General features: G+C 52.3%; 1 protein-coding gene and 1 non-coding gene across 20 annotated transcripts in view; both read left to right on the top strand.

Moving 5' to 3' along the window:
• MICAL3 (microtubule associated monooxygenase, calponin and LIM domain containing 3) overlaps positions 1 to 15061 on the top strand; it is a 226614-nt gene that overhangs the window by 189411 nt on the left and 22142 nt on the right. For 15 of the 19 annotated variants that reach the window (XR_010725999.1, XR_010726000.1, XM_066234478.1 and 12 more), the window contains 3 exons: positions 397 to 447; positions 1723 to 1833; positions 2849 to 2942. Coding sequence is in view for 17 of the 19 variants with exons in the window: in XM_066234478.1 (XP_066090575.1) it covers positions 397 to 447; positions 1723 to 1833; positions 2849 to 2942 (256 nt within the window). In the remaining 2 variants the exon portion in view is untranslated. Of the gene's footprint in view, positions 1 to 396; positions 448 to 1722; positions 1834 to 2848; positions 2943 to 8401; positions 8453 to 15061 lie in introns of all 19 variants that reach the window. The other 4 variants (XM_066234480.1, XM_066234479.1, XM_066234470.1 and 1 more) reach the window with 2 other exon arrangements.
• On the top strand, positions 9371 to 9477 carry LOC136309717 (U6 spliceosomal RNA). Its single transcript, XR_010726369.1, has one exon. It is a non-coding gene; the product is annotated as a U6 spliceosomal RNA (small nuclear RNA).

Here is a 15061-nt window from a genome sequence, read left to right as displayed (position 1 = left end):
CACCTGCAGCACCAACAGGAAGGAGCAGTCTGAGCATCCACAAGCAAAGGGGCTCCAAAGGAGGAATAGCATCTACATGCACATATTTAAATCCCTCGTTGTAGGATACAGGAAGGAGATAGAGAAGGAAAAGAGAAGGTTTGGGGCACGAGGAGGAAGCGGTCTCCTTGGTAGAAAAATAACCCAGGCCTTAGTTGGAATAGGACTTGCTGGGCACGGCCATGAGTGTCCACAACCCAGGTCTCTCCTGCACTCTCCCGTGTGGCATCGTGAAAAGTAACCATGCATTCTAGTCTGTGTGTTTGTCTTAAACGTTGATGTTGCTCCATTTCTGTGTTGTTTTTAATTATCATTGTTACTGTTCTGTTTTGTTTTCCGTTGCCGTCCCCCTAAAAGATGGTTTACGTGCCACACACCTTGGCATTCAGGAGATCATATGCCCCGAAGGTAGTATCTCATTCCCGCTGGCCAGTCACTGCTGCATGCGTTGTCTGTAATTAACCACGGGGCGGCCCAGGCCCAGCCCAGCAGCCGCACCTCACTAACTGTGTGTGCATGGAGTGGTCACAGGCACTCGCCACACACCCTCTGTAGCTGTGTCCTCACAGAGGAAGAGGGCGACGTGCCCTGCTCTTTGCTGGCTGGAGTGCATGTGGTAGGGTTGGTCTGAGTGCCTGAGGCGACAGGGCTGCCCTTTGGGACTGGTCGCTGCAGGAGTGGGAACTCGCGAGTCCTTGGTCCCTGACCTTCAAAGTGCCATGCCTGTGACACCAGAACACACTGACACCCGTAGGGTCTGCCTGCTCAGCTGACTGTCCACTGTCCTTGTGCTCTTAGAATAAAGATATTATAATACATACCTGATTATTAGATTATTAGAATACACACCTTAATATTAGATCATTAGAATAGACTCCTGAGTTGAATTTGGAAGTGTCCTTTAAAGCCTATAAAAGTCTTCTTTTTTTATTTTCTCATAGGCAGTAAGCGTGGTGTTAGGAATAGCGGCAAGCCCCCCACATTTGCCTCTCAGTGTGGCCCCGTGTTCCTTCTAGGCTCTGGCTGCAGCCATGGGCACTTGCTGCCTGTGTGTGCGGGTGGAGCTAGCTGCTCAGGAGGCTTCATCCGTGGGACTGCAGTGGGTTTGGCCACTGCCTCCCTCAAGTCTTGATGGCACTGGCTGAGACAGCCCCACCTACGGCAGACCCGGAGTCGGGCCAGGTCCACCTCCGTAGTTCCTCCTTCAGAATATTAGTTAGTTTGGGGTTCACTCAGACTTAAAATAGAACCATCCCTGTTTCTCTACTTCCAATGTTACTTCTTATAAGAAACTTATAAATATTGCTGACCTGAAGAAAGTGGCTTTGATACCAAACAAGAAAGCGAAAGGACCCGGTTTTTCTTTCCCCGTATGTCTCCTAGAAGCAGGAGGCATGGGAGACACCTCACCAATATTTTTACCTTATATAAAGCCCATATATGAGAAACAGGTGGACTCAGGGATAACAGGAGCGTTAACTCCCAGTCTTCCACCAAGCTTCTTGTCACTGTCACAGTAGGGGAGCACCTCACTTGTGGAACTTGAGGTGTGCCCGGGAGTCTCCGCACGCCTGCCCACCTGTTCTCCCTGCAGACACTCGCAAACTGCAGCAGTGCCCTCCGTGCCCAGCATTCTCAGGCCCGTCTCTGTACCCAGCTGAGGAACTCTCTTGTTCTCTCCAGTTAAGAACTTACACGGAGGAGGAACTGAACGCCAAGCTGACCCGGCGTGTGCAGAAGGCAGCTCGGAGACAGGCCAAGCAGGAAGAACTTAAGCGGCTGCACCGTGCCCAGGTAAAACCAGGACGCAGGGGCAGTCATAGGGCAGCACCCTTCCCTCCAGCCAGCTTGTCCTCGCCCACAATGAAGGAGGGCAAGGAGGGCAGAGCAGAGGTGGGCAGTGTCCCATTACCTGAGAGAGGATAGCCCCATGGTCTTGGGCCACAAGCCCCAGGCTTGATAGAACTAAAGAAGCCTCAATGTTGTTGTATTGTTAGAATAGCCAGGCTTCAAGTTTCTAAATTCCTTGCTCAGGAATAATCATTGCAGAGTCAATTAGTTCAATTGTAAGAACAGTTACTGAGGCAACTGTGACCTGTCAGCTCTGACAGGCATGGGAGTTAGAGGTCAGAGCTGTCCCCTCGTCATTGGTCTGTCTGCAGGCCTGAGCCATTCCAGATTAGGGAGAGTGAGGGCAACAAAAATAATGTCTCCATATAGAGTATTCAAAGATACCTAATACAATATGATTTTTAAGTGAAATCATATATGTACAGTTGTATGTGTCAAGGTTAGTACACTAATCACATCCACCTGCAGTCCTTGTCCTGCACATCATTCCCTGTGAACACTGCACTGATGCATCACTGGCCGCTGCCCTGAGGTTGGACGTCCTCCTGCATGCCCACTGTTCATCCTCACGTCCCACACAGGAACTCCTTACTACATGCTTCAAACAGATCCTGGCTGGTTGTCCCATTCTAGATTTCCGTGTCTGTTTAATCTTGTAGAGAGGGGATGTCTACAGTGGTGTCCGCGCACCCCTGCTAAGGCTTGAGCAGTGTCACCATCAGAGAGGCCCCAGGCTCTAGCACTTCAGTCCTTCCTGCAGGAGTTCCACCCACCCCTCCTCTGAACTGCCCCGGGAGGGGCTGGGGCACGCCTGTCCACACACTGGGCCCGAAGCGCACTGCCTGGAGCCTCTCCCGAGCACTGCCATGCTCTCCGCACCCCCGCCCCGTGCATGTGCAGTGTGTGTCTTCCTGAGGAGAGTGGGAAGGCCGGTGCTCCTGCTGTCTTATCCCCACAGATCATCCAGCGGCAGCTGGAGCAGGTGGAGGAGAAGCAGCGGCAGCTGGAGGAGCGAGGTGTTGCTGTGGAGAAGGCGCTCCGTGGAGAAGCAGGTATGGCCTGGGTTCTGCTGTGGAGACTTGTCCCAAGGGAGTTCCCCTCGCGGTAGGGTTAGTTTTGTCTTAGCTTCTTCTCCAGCAGGCATCTCTGGGTCCCTCCATCATGGTATTCAGGGCTTCCTGTGACACACAGGAAAGAAACACACTCTGTTCAGGACCTCCCCAGAGCCCACACCTGTTCTTCCACCCGACTCAGGCGGCCATGCACCTGCAGGGTAACCTCTCTGCCACTTCTTCTGTTGACGGCAAGCACTAGGCTTTCCACCCTCCCTCCTCCTCCTTTCCCACGCCATTTCTCCAGAAGAACAGAACTGGGAGTAAGGGAGAGCTGTACCACAAGGAACCATCACAGAACTGGACACGCAGGGTCCCTGGCCTGTGTCCACATGCCACCTCCTGTTTTTAGCTCCTCAGGCTCCTTTTCCTGCCCAGCTGCTCAGAGCATGTGAGGATGCACGCCCCACAGAGCCTTCACCACCGCCTATGGGAGGAGCACACAGGCTTCCCAGTGTGAGCCCAGGCTCCAATCTCCCTGAGTCTGGTCATGCCAGGCTCTGGGGACAGGCGCAGGGGATGGTGCAGAGCTAGCAACAGTTGACACAGGAACAGCTGTGAGGGCCGTGTGCTGGGTGACTGCGGTCCTGGGGAGGCACTTGAGAGTGCAGAGCAAGGACCTCTACTGCACAACCCAAGAAACCTGCAGGGTGGTTTAGCACAGCAGGCCACAGAGAAAGCAAGGAATAACCTGAGTCATCAGGGTCCCAAGGACCCAGGAACCTTGTTGGTGCAAGACCTTGAAACTGCCTGACCAGGCGGTGGCGCAGTGGATAAAGCGTCAGACTGGGATGCGGAGGACCCAGGTTCGAAACCCCAAGGTTGCCAGCTTGAGCGCAGGCTCACCAGCTTGAGTGTGGGGTCACTGGCTTGAGCGTGGGATAATAGACACAACCCCATGGTCGCTGACTTGAGCCCAAAGTTGCTGGCTTGAGCAAGGGGTCACTCGCTCTGTTGTAGCCCCCCGGTCAAGGCACATATTAGAAAGCAATCAATGAACTAAGGAGCTGCAACAAAGAATTGATGCTCTCATCTCTCTCCGTTCCTGTCTGTCTGTCCCTATCTGTTCTTCTCTCTGACTCTCTCTGTCTCTGTCAGAAAAATAAAAAAGAACCTTGAAACCACTGAGCCAGCCCCAACTGTCACCCCAACACAGCATGGAGTGACTGACATCTGCTTTCTCAAGAGCTGGGTCTCTAGTTGGTGAACCCTCCATCTCTAGTAGGAGCAGAGGCCTCTTCAGGTTCAGCACTGAAGCTGTGAGGCTGAGGGTGAAGAGAGGTAGTGACCTGATTTTGCGGTTGCCCCCAATGACTCCCTTACTCTAATGTGGCACAGGGTGTATCTTGTAGACAGGCTGCCTGTAAACCAAAGAAGCAGCAGCTAGGACTGGGACCAGCTGTTGCTGTCCAGTCTTGCTGGAAAACTGGCCAGTAGGGCAACTTTGTCATGTGTGCCTGGTGTAAAGATGTATTCCTGGGGTTCTTTAGGACTGACATTCACATTGGGGAAGCCAGGGGCCAGACACTGAAGCAGGTCTCTTTACCAGGCCCTTCAAGACCTTGAAATTGCCTTGACTCTGTTGACTCAGGAATGACCTTCAGATGAAGAGAGTGGATAAGGGAGAAAGATGAGGGTGTGATGGTCCTGGTTTTGTGCCTTCTCGCTGAACTTACTGCTTAAAACCTGAGCCACCAAATGAAATACAGACACTTGAACCCCTGTGGAGCCCAGGAGCTGCAGGCCTGGGTCGTGTGGCTGCAGGACTAGCCCCGACCCCTGCGTCACACAGTGGAGATTCGGGGCACCTAAGGGTCCCTGGCTTTCAAAGGAAGCTGTGATGTCTCCACCCTCCTGGTGTTTGCTCCCTGTCCTGCGTGCTCTGCCGTGGCCTCCTTGTTCAGCCCGAGCCCTGGGGGGAGTGGGCCCATGCCTACCAGAGGTACCTGCACCTGCTGTAAGCGCCTCACAGGGCCCAGCCCTGCTGCTTTCTCTTCTTACAGATGATGTCAGGAGGGAGCGTGGGCCTGGCCTGCCTTCTACCCGTTCCCACAAAGTACTTCTGCCAAGGTAGAAAGTGAAGGGTGGAGCTCCCAACACAGGCAGATGAGCTCAGCAGCCATGTGGACCCACATCCACAGTCAACATAAGTCCTCACGGAGGACACTGCACTCTGCCACAGGCTCTGGAGTGCGGGCGGCCCCCAGCGTCAATGCCCCCAGCATAGCACTTGCGTACCATGCAGTTTGAGTCTGTGATGGGGCTTCCATATTTCTATAATGAGCTGCTGGTGACCAAGGGGTCAGAGAAAAATATGCCACTGAAGGCTGGCATTGGATTTTGTCAAAATTCTTCTCTCCAATTGCTTAATTATCTTTTCATGAACATATACAGCCAAGATTTTGTCCAAGTCAGTGATTTTCAAACTTGGTTTTTTTTTGTTTTTTTTTTTCATTTTTCTGAAGCTGGAAACAGGGAGAGACAGTCAGACAGACTCCCGCATGCGCCCGACCGGGATCCACCCGGCACGCCCACCAGGGTCAAAGCTCTGCCCACCAGGGGGCGATGCTCTGCCCCTCTGGGGTGTCGCTCTTTTGCGACCAGAGCCATTCTAGCGCCTGGGGCAGAGGCCAAGGAGCCATCCCCAGCGCCCGGGCCATCTTTGCTCCAATGGAGCCTTGACTGCGGGAGGGGAAGAGAGAGACAGAGAGGAAAGCGCGGTGGAGGGGTGGAGAAGCAAATGGGTGCTTCTCCTGTGTGCCCTGGCCGGGAATCGAACCCGGGTCCTCCGCACGCTAGGCCGACGCTCTACCGCTGAGCCAACCGGCCAGGGCCTCAAACTTGGTTTTTAGCAGCAGAACCTTTTTACAAACCAAATTATAAATTCAAGTTTACATCAAAAGGAATTACTCTGACCCTGGCCAGTTGACTCAGCAGTAGATCCCAGAGTGTAGGAGTCCCGAGTTCGATTCCCGGCCAGGGCACACAGGAGAAGCGCCCATCTGCTTCTCCACCTTCCCCCTCTCCTTCCTCTCTGTCTCTCTCTTCCCCTCCCGCAGCCAAAGCTCCATTGGAGCAAAGTTGGCCCGGGCGCTGAGGATGGCTCTATGGCCTCTGCCTCAGGCGCTAGAATGGCTCCAGTTGCAATGGAGCAATGCCCCAGATGGGCAGAGCATCACCCTCTGGTGGGCTAGCCAGGTGGATCCCGGTTGGGCTCATGTGGGAATCTGTCTCTCTGTCTCCCTGCTTCTCACTTAAAAATACAAAAAAAAAAAAAAAAGAATTACTTTGAAATGTTAACACAGATTTGAAAATGCAGACTACAGTTGAGGGCTGCTGGTGTTTCCAGCACCCCCCCCCCCCGGTAGGGAACATCCTGACGTGCATGGTCACTATACATGGTCACAGGTTGTGACCGCTCACCTGGAGATGTTGGGATGTACACAGTTTAAGTGGTGCGGGTGCTGGACACTAACATGGGGCAGTTGGAATTGTTTTCACGATTACATCACTGAAAAGCCTGACTGCAGTTTGTATTTCTCATAAAGAGCAGATCTCAGATAAAAGGTCACAAAAATACAATGACCACAAAACGAACCACGCTGTGATACTGGTCCTAAGGGCTTCAAAAATCCAGCTCACCTGACAGCACAGATTAGCATGTTGATGGTCTTCAGCAGGTGGAAGGTTGGCACGTCAACACTGAATGTGGTGTGTCTCCGTGATGTTTGCTGTGGATCAGGGATTTGGGAGGGCCGTGGAGCAGTGCATGAAGAATGCTAGGGCTCCACAGAACACTTTGAAAACCACTGTCTTAGTCCATACTCTTCTAAGCAAGCCTTTACCAGAAACCTCCATCCAAATTAACACGTGTCTGTCCCATTTATAGAGACGAGTGTCAGTAGCTCCACTGGGAGATTTCCCCAGGATGCGTTTGAGATATTCCGAGAATATCGTAGCTCTCACCATAAGAACGTATATCCAAGTACATTATTCCCTTTCCTCTTTTAAGGCACCACTTCCCAGGTTCCCCATCTGTCAGAAGTCCCAGTTCCTACCTGGCAGAGACTGTCCCTGGGGCAGTGTGTGCTCAGCTGCCAGGCACTCTGTGGCCTCAGCACACAGCCCTCTCACTTGTCCTGTCCAGTGCTCCTGGCCCACCCGCGTGGCTTCTGACAGTCTGGCAACTCCAGCAGTCCTCACTGGCCCCTTTCGGGAAGACATCATCTGGCCCACCAGCCGTTTGGTCTCACTTGAAGGGCCAAGCTTCCATCACTGGCTAAGGGAGTCAGACTGCCCAGTGGGCACACTCTCCATCCATCAGGCTTCCCTTGCCTACAGCCCATGAAAATGCAGACCGCCAGGGTTAGGTTCAGAGCCTTCGACAGAGGGCAAGCCTGGGACTGGGGTGGTTTCTGGTCTGGAGCACCTGGGAAGCCCTTTTTTGTTCCTAGAGACCTGATTCAAACTTAAGCCCCCAGGTCGTCCTTGAACATGAGCAGGAAAACCGTTTCCGGTTTGCATTCTGCTCTCCGGTGTGTCCTTTCTTGAAGGGGGAGCCTGGCGGGGAGCAGGAGGCAGCCAGGACCAGCACCGGATTGTGAGGTCTGGAGGGGGGGGGGAATAGCAGCTGAGCCTGCTGTGCTCTGCATCTGCTCACAACTGGGAGGGTGGGGGCCGCCAGCCCAGCCAGCCCCTTGGCACGGCCCAGCCTCTGCTTCTCGGGCGTGTGAAGAACATGATGTCCTTGCTGCACAGCCACGTGAGCTAGAAAGCGAAGAGTGCCCGTCACCAGGCAAACAGTCACAACCCGCTTCCTGCTTTTAGAGAGAAGGCTGACTGAAGTGGGAGGCTTGGCCTCAGAAGAAACAGCACCTCCTCATCTCCAGTCACCTAGCAAAAATGGTTCTGCGTGGAGTTCGGGGTACCCACCAGCGAGGGCCACGTAGGGATTCTCAGGAGCTCTGACTGCATTTTTAAGGGTTGTAGTCCAGCCTTCAGCCTGTCAGCCCAGAGTCTCTCAGACTCAGTCAGTGAGGAAATAGTTGCCCCTGATCTGCCCTTGAATTTTTTAAATCTTCTTAGTGAGATAAGGTTGAGTCCTAGCAGGGCCAGGATTCCCAAAAAGCCAAGGCTATTAGTTCTCACTGACCATTGGAGATATGAGCAGCAGTCACACTGCTACCGGCTGTTCACTCTGTCTGCTCTGGGCTAGCGGACCCCTCCCCACCAGGCAGGATACAGCACACACCTGTGTACACAGAACGCGCATGGAGAGGTGCATGCCGCCCCGCGTCTCTTCCCCTCTTAATGTGTCAGCTTCTTACATTTCTTGTCAGGGCTGCTGGGGGTGGGGGTGTTCTTGGCTCCAGTAACTCTTCATCAATTCCTTGTTGTAGACTATTGGGGAGAGTCTTATTACAGTGACCTCATCGACTTGCATCTGGGTGGTATGTATGGCCGCCTCTGCGGCTGACACTAACCCTGCTGATCCCACTCCCACCCCGCTCTCCCCAGTCCCTGCTCACAAACAGGAAGAAACCAACCTGGTAACTAAACGGCAAAGCACAGGCTCTTTTCCAGCCCATGGTGAGGCGGCATGCTGGGCCTCTCCACCGCCCGGTTTTACCCCAAGGAGGGTCAAGGGATCGTGGCTGTTCAAGGCTATCTTAATTTTTTTATGATAAAAGTTCACATACCCCAACCTGTCAGCCTCCCATCTGCATCCTGGTCCTTCTAATTTTGGTTGTTGGACATGCACACACTCCAAACATGACCTCTGCCCCAGCCCATCCTTCACAACATGCAGGTGTTGTGTCCACTAGGAAGCTCACTGCTGACCACACTCAGGAATCAAACATTTCAAGAGCTCAGCCTCAGCCAGTTTTATAAGGATGCTCTTGTGCCATGAAGGTGCCACTAGTAATTTCTCCCCAATTTCACCAGACTCAAGGCTCTGCCGACAGATGGCTGTAACACTGCCCCCCCCCCCCCCCCCCCCCCCCCCCCCCCCGTCCTGGGACTGACTTGCAGTTCATTTCAGTGGAGGCTGGGAAGGGCTAAGGCAGCATCCTGACCTGGCAACTTGTTAGAGATGCAGGTATTAAGTCCCCGCCCCATATCTGCTGAGCCAGAAACTGGGGGGAGGCCGGCTTCCCTGTCTGATCACACACCTCCCAGATGACCCAGACACCCAGGCACAGCCACTGCCTTGCAGGAAGTCGTTGCTTTTGATGTCTGCTGTACAAAGCTTGTCATTCGTATCAGATCATACAATTTATTAGCTGACTGGTGGTTAGAGAAATAACCAACCCACCACTCTCATTCCTAGACTTCTGGCAGTTTTGCTGTTAGAATGCTGACATTTTGTGCTCGCTTCAGCAGCACATATACTAAAATTGGAACAATACAGAGAACATTAGCATGGCCCCTGCGCAAGGATGACACGCAAATTCATGAAGTGTTCCATATTTTTTGGACTTTGGGTGATGGGAATGCAGCATAATCAAATGTCAAAATAACCTAGAGATGTTTCTCTGAACATATGTACCCTGATTTATCAATGTCACCCCATTAAAATTAATTTTAAAAAAAATCACACACACACACACGCAAAGAATGCTGACATTTTGTCAAGAAGAGATTCGGCGGCTCCTGAGGTTAAGCCTGGGAACTGGGCCCCTTTTGCCCTGGAGTCCTGCGTCCTTAGCTGTACTAAGGACGTCCTCACTGCCCCCTGCAGGCTTGCCTGAAAGTGGCCTTAAAACCCAGAGCTGGCAAAAATCATACTTATTTTGTTTGCCATCATCTCATCCTTTTAAGAGAGTTACGTTTTGGCCCATTCATTTAAAATCCAAAGCCATAATTCGGTGGTTCCTACTATGAGGTTCCTGCATTCTTAGAGAGCCTCCAGCAGCAGGAAGGCTGGCTCCTGGCTCTGTTGGTGGGCTGGGTGTCGCTGGTCTGCTGTCTGCTGTGTGACCTCATGGCCCCACAGGGGTTCCCACCCTCTACAGATTCTCCAGTACCTTAGAGCTCTGGTGTGTTCAGGGACGCCCACACTCACACCATTGACGCTGTAAAAGGGCTGATGCTTACGTCCCCATTAACAAACCCCATGTCTTGCATAATGTCCCTGACCTTCTTCCTGCCTCCTCCTAATACTCCTGGAAGATGTTTATGTCGTTTCTTTTTTTCTTTTTTTTTTTCTGAAGCTAGGAACGGGGAGACAGACAGACAGACTGGGATGCGCCCGACTGGGATCCACCCAGCATGCCCACCAGGAGGCGATGCTCTGCCCATCTGGGGCGTTGCTCTGCTGCAACCAGAGCCATTCTAGTGCTTGAGGGAGAGGCCATGGGGCCATCCCCAGCGCCCGGGCCAACCTTGCTCCAATGGAGCCCCGGCTGCCGGGGGGGGGGGGGGGGGAGAGAAACAGGGAGGAAGAAGAGGGGGAGGGGTGGAGAAGCAGATGGGCGCCTCTCCTGTGTGCCCTGGCCGGGAATCGAACCTGGGACTCCTGCACACCAGGACAACGCTCTACCACTGAGCCAACCTGCCAGGGCCGATGTTTGTGTCATTTCTAAGTGAATCTCGATGTGTAAGAACTTTTTTTTCCCAAAATTTCCTGGAAGAAACTATCAAATCCCATGTCTTTAAAAGTATATTCACCTTCTCCTCCCAGTTCAAGATACTGTTGCCTAGTGACTGCGTTATGCATTCGGTTTTGTCTTTTTTCTTTCTTTCCAAGATTTTATTTACTGATTTTACAGAGAAAGGAGGTGGGGGGGAGGGCAGGACAAGGAATGAGAAGTATACAGTTGCTTCACTCTAGCTGTTCTAGCTGTTGCTTGTATGCACCTTGACCAGGCAAACCCAGAGTTTTGAACCAGCGACCTCAGCATTCCAGGTCAGCGCCCCATCTACTGCACCCCCACAGGCCAGACAGGTTGTCTTCTTTATCCCCAGTGCTTGAGTAGTAAGCGTAGCTGGCTGTTTCCATTTCTGTGTCCCCAAACTCCAGCCATTAGCCTTACAGGTTTAGAATCCCAACAGGTTCCGGGGGAGATGAAACAGATGCAGAATTATGGAATACCCCCACCAGCAAGTGCCTGAGAGCCCAGCCGTGCGGCTCTCACAAACCCATCACTTCTCCTCTCTCAGCTCACATGATTTCTGTTTAGAGGTTCGGCTTCTCCTGTGGCTTACGCTCGCCACTGGGAGGGTCCTCCAGCCCTGCTCCCGTCCAGCTCCGGTAGGGACGCAGAGCTACCGGAATTAGCTGCGGCCCTTTCAGATTCATCTAATGTTCCATTCTTGGAGCATTTGGTAATATTCACTATTTGGAGGAAAGAAATTACACTTTGAAGTCTGAAGTCTGAGATGTACAGCTTGGTAGCTTCTCTACTCTTGTACCCTCTAAAGGCCACCCAGAAACCCTGATGCTGGGATGGCTCTGACCTTACTCCACGGTGTGCAAGACAAAGCTGTGGGGGCTCGGGCTTGCCACAGGGGCTCCGCCCATCATGCTGAGTGCAGGCTCCAGACCTCTACTAAAATCTCCCTGTGGGCTGTATAAAGATAATGACCCATTCTTCACATAGCTGAGCCTTGTGATTTCAAACAAACCATTAAAAGGACACAGAGCTTAGGCCTGAGAGGAAGGGCACCTGGTGACCTCACCCCTCTTGGTCCTCCTCCCAGGACACTGGCAGGCCCCTCCTGACCCACTCAGCACTTCCACTTCTTTGTTGCGCCAGAACAGATAGGTGACTGGGAATCTTTATATAAAAACCATATCTCTTCTGAATAACTTTCAATTAAAAATATACAGGTTGGGGCAAAAGTAGGTTTACAGTTTGTATGGGAAAGAATGCAGTAGTTAATAAGAGGAAACTGTCTCGTGTTCTGACAGCTGTAAACCTGCTCTACCCCACCGTGTACGTACCTCATTTCCAGTTGTCAGAGGCCTCACCTCTTGACTTGCCTCAAAGGAAAATGGGAAGAACGTGGATAGTTTAGAATGTTGAGTAAAGGGCTTGCAAGTGGTCCTTGCTGTTGCTGGTGGTTTGGGGCAGAAGACCCAGGGGCAACTTCAGGCCTACTCACTGCCCTCCCTCTGGGCCTTCCTGTTCTGTTTCCTTCCTTCCACCTGATGTTGGTAGATTCTGGCTAGCCTGGTTGGTCTGAGTATTAACCTGGCTCTGTCTTTGCTTAGGAATGTTAAAATCCTTGCGGTTTCCTGGCATTGTTCTGTGTACAGGTTTGTACACAAGTGAATGTACACGTCTGTGTGTATCTCAGTTTATGTATGCTGGGTTTTACTTTCCCCTTTTTGGGGTAGGGTGGCCTTTATTTTTCTAGGGACCCATTCTGCACTAAGTTTTATAACACAAGATCCCCAGCCCTGTCACATGTCTGTGGACTGGGCCTGCTGGGCCACATACCTTTCACAGCCTGGTAGCCAGCCAGCTGGACTTCCTGTTGGGCCCCAGTATTTGTCATTGTCCCTGGGCACCTCCATCTTACAATACAAAGGCCACCTCGTGTCAGGCATGGCACTGAGACTGAGCAAGTAGATTTCCTGGGTTGAGGAGTCAGAAAAGTCAAGTATGATCTTACTCAACAAAACACTCAGTCAGTCTTCCCTTGCTTCAGGCTACATGCCCTGCACAACACAGAAAAGAACATCAGTGAAAGCCCCTTCTGTATACCTGAAACACCAAGAAATTCTCCCAAGCCCGGACACATGGCTTTCTGCGAGTATAATCTGGTTGATTGAGGTTGGGCATGAAAGGTACTGTGGCTGGTGTTTCTTAGGAAAAAAAGCATCAGATTCTGGTAGCATGTGTGGCATGAATTAGAGACTAGGGTGTTGCTGCAATGCCAGACCAGAAAGCATGGGGGTGTGGCTGCTGAAAACACATGTGAGAACAGGATGTCTGCCCCAGCGAGGTGAGGCCTCCTTGGCTGCAGAGACCAACCAGCCCAGGGCTCCCATGGCAGGAAGAGCGGCTTGAAATGTGACCGAGCAGTGAGCGTGCCTCTTCCCTCTGTGATGCCTTGGAGGCCAGAGGAAGTCAGAGTCAAAAAGGAGCTCTTCCAATACACAGGGTTTCCCAGTGTCACTGGAGGGACGTCAGCAACTCTGGGCACTTGGCAGAGTTCTGTGCATGAACAGCTGCCAGGTATCAGAGGGATGATGCGGCTTTGAGCCTCTAAGATGCTGTTGTATGACGTTTATGGGTTGATTATGTGCAATTCAGTATTTTCATGTGGAAATGCAGTTATCAATGGTAGTTCAGCTCATAAAAAGCCCTCAAGATGTTTCTGGTGTACAGTACCAGGCCATACGTTGTAGGTCATAACCAGCGTATCCATGGGAAGAGGCAGCATTCCGGGCTGGGGTCCCCAAGACATAGGTCTGTCCCCGCCAGGCCCTTCCGCTCCCGCCTTGGTACGGCTCCTCTGTCCCGTGCAGGAGCGGGAGCGGTGCGTGGGAGGTGGGCACCTGGACCAAGCAGAGCCCGTGCAGCCTTTCCACTTCAGCTCAGTGTGCTGGCTGTCTCCTGCCGTGTGTGCAGTGACCCCGAGGCCCGCCTGCCAGCCGGCCTTCCTGCTGTGGCTGCCCTCGTCTGTTGCTTCCAAGTAGAAAATTATGTTTTGTCTCTTAAGACATGGCTTGTGTTAGCACTAAAACATCAGAGGTTCTCAGGCATTTCTTATGAAATTTCTTAGTCCTTAAAGTAAGTTTATTGTTCTTTTAAGGTATTCCTAATTATTTTTTACTTAGCACCAATATAGAAGTCAATGGATTGAATGTAACCAGGCAAAACAGAATGATTGAATTGAGATGCAAACCTACACTGACTGCCCTCGTGGCCCATGCTGCACCTGCTGGACAGTGACCTGTGACTGGGACTGGGCCTTTGTCTTGGCCTCCCCAGGCTTTATAATGCCGTCCTCACCCTCCTAGTGAGAAATGTCCCAGACCCTCCTCTGCTTACCGGTCTCAAGCTAGGGAACCTTGGGATTTTGACAGTAAAGGACCGAGTCAAGTCGGGTTTGTGTGCATTTCAGATGGACATCCAAGCTCAGTGTCGGGAATGTTGGTTGGTTTTATGTTTAAGCTAGCCTAGCATTTCAGTTAGCTGGCAGGGTGGGAGGGGAAGGTGCAGAGCTTTGGGTGAAGTCTCCTGGACAAGCCTTTATGAGGAAATCGGAGGAAAATGGAAATATGGAAGGGACAAGTGGAGAGAAGGGGGAAGTTTCCACCTGCCAACTGCTCCACTGCCCTGGGCCACACAAGAGGCAGGGCTAGAGCGAGGTGCCAAGCAGGTCAGAGGTCAAGGGGCAGTGTGGAGAGCACCCCCAGCTGGGAGGGTGAGACCTGGGTCCTAGCTTCATTATATCCCCAGCCTGGCCACTCGTCCTCTTGGGGCCTATACAAAGACTGGAGGACGGGGTGACCACGCCACTCTTCCAGGCTGACATTCTGAGGAGGATCCATATATGATTCTGTAGCTGCCTGCTGTCAGATTTACCTGGAGCTTTGGCTGGCCCTTTAAAGAGAACAAACAGTTCAGGGAAAGGAAAGTTGGAGTTCAGTCAGACTGCACCACACTTCGTGTCTTCGAGCCTCAGATCCCCATTTGGAAACGGAGTTACTAATGCCCTCCCCATGGCGGCCATGGGAAGGGTCAGTGAAACAACATGCATACAAGCGTTGTCAGATGATAAAGCACCATCCTTGGTCGCTGCATGTGGGTTGTGATGAGACCTGCCTTACTATGTGGTGATGTCTGCTGCCCTTAAACACTCACCTGGCACCTGCTCCACAGGTCAAGGTGAGTGGGCACTAAAGAGTTGCTGATGGTGGTCACATTTCAGAAAGAAGTGCTGCTTCAGAGGAGAAAATTAGTTGCCATGATGACAGGTGGAGCAGGTGAGTGTGCTGAGGACAGGCAGAGTGTTGAGGATGAGTGCAGACCTGCTGGTGGGAAGCCTCCAACCAGCATCCAGTCCCAGTGTTGCGCGGAGTAGTGATTGGAGCCAGAGGA

The sequence above is a fragment of the Saccopteryx bilineata genome, chromosome 6 (assembly GCF_036850765.1).
Source record: "Saccopteryx bilineata isolate mSacBil1 chromosome 6, mSacBil1_pri_phased_curated, whole genome shotgun sequence".
Classification (NCBI taxonomy): Eukaryota; Metazoa; Chordata; class Mammalia; order Chiroptera; family Emballonuridae; genus Saccopteryx; species Saccopteryx bilineata.
The sequence above is the reverse complement of the archived record's forward strand: the minus strand, read 5'-3'. Positions and strand labels throughout refer to the sequence as shown.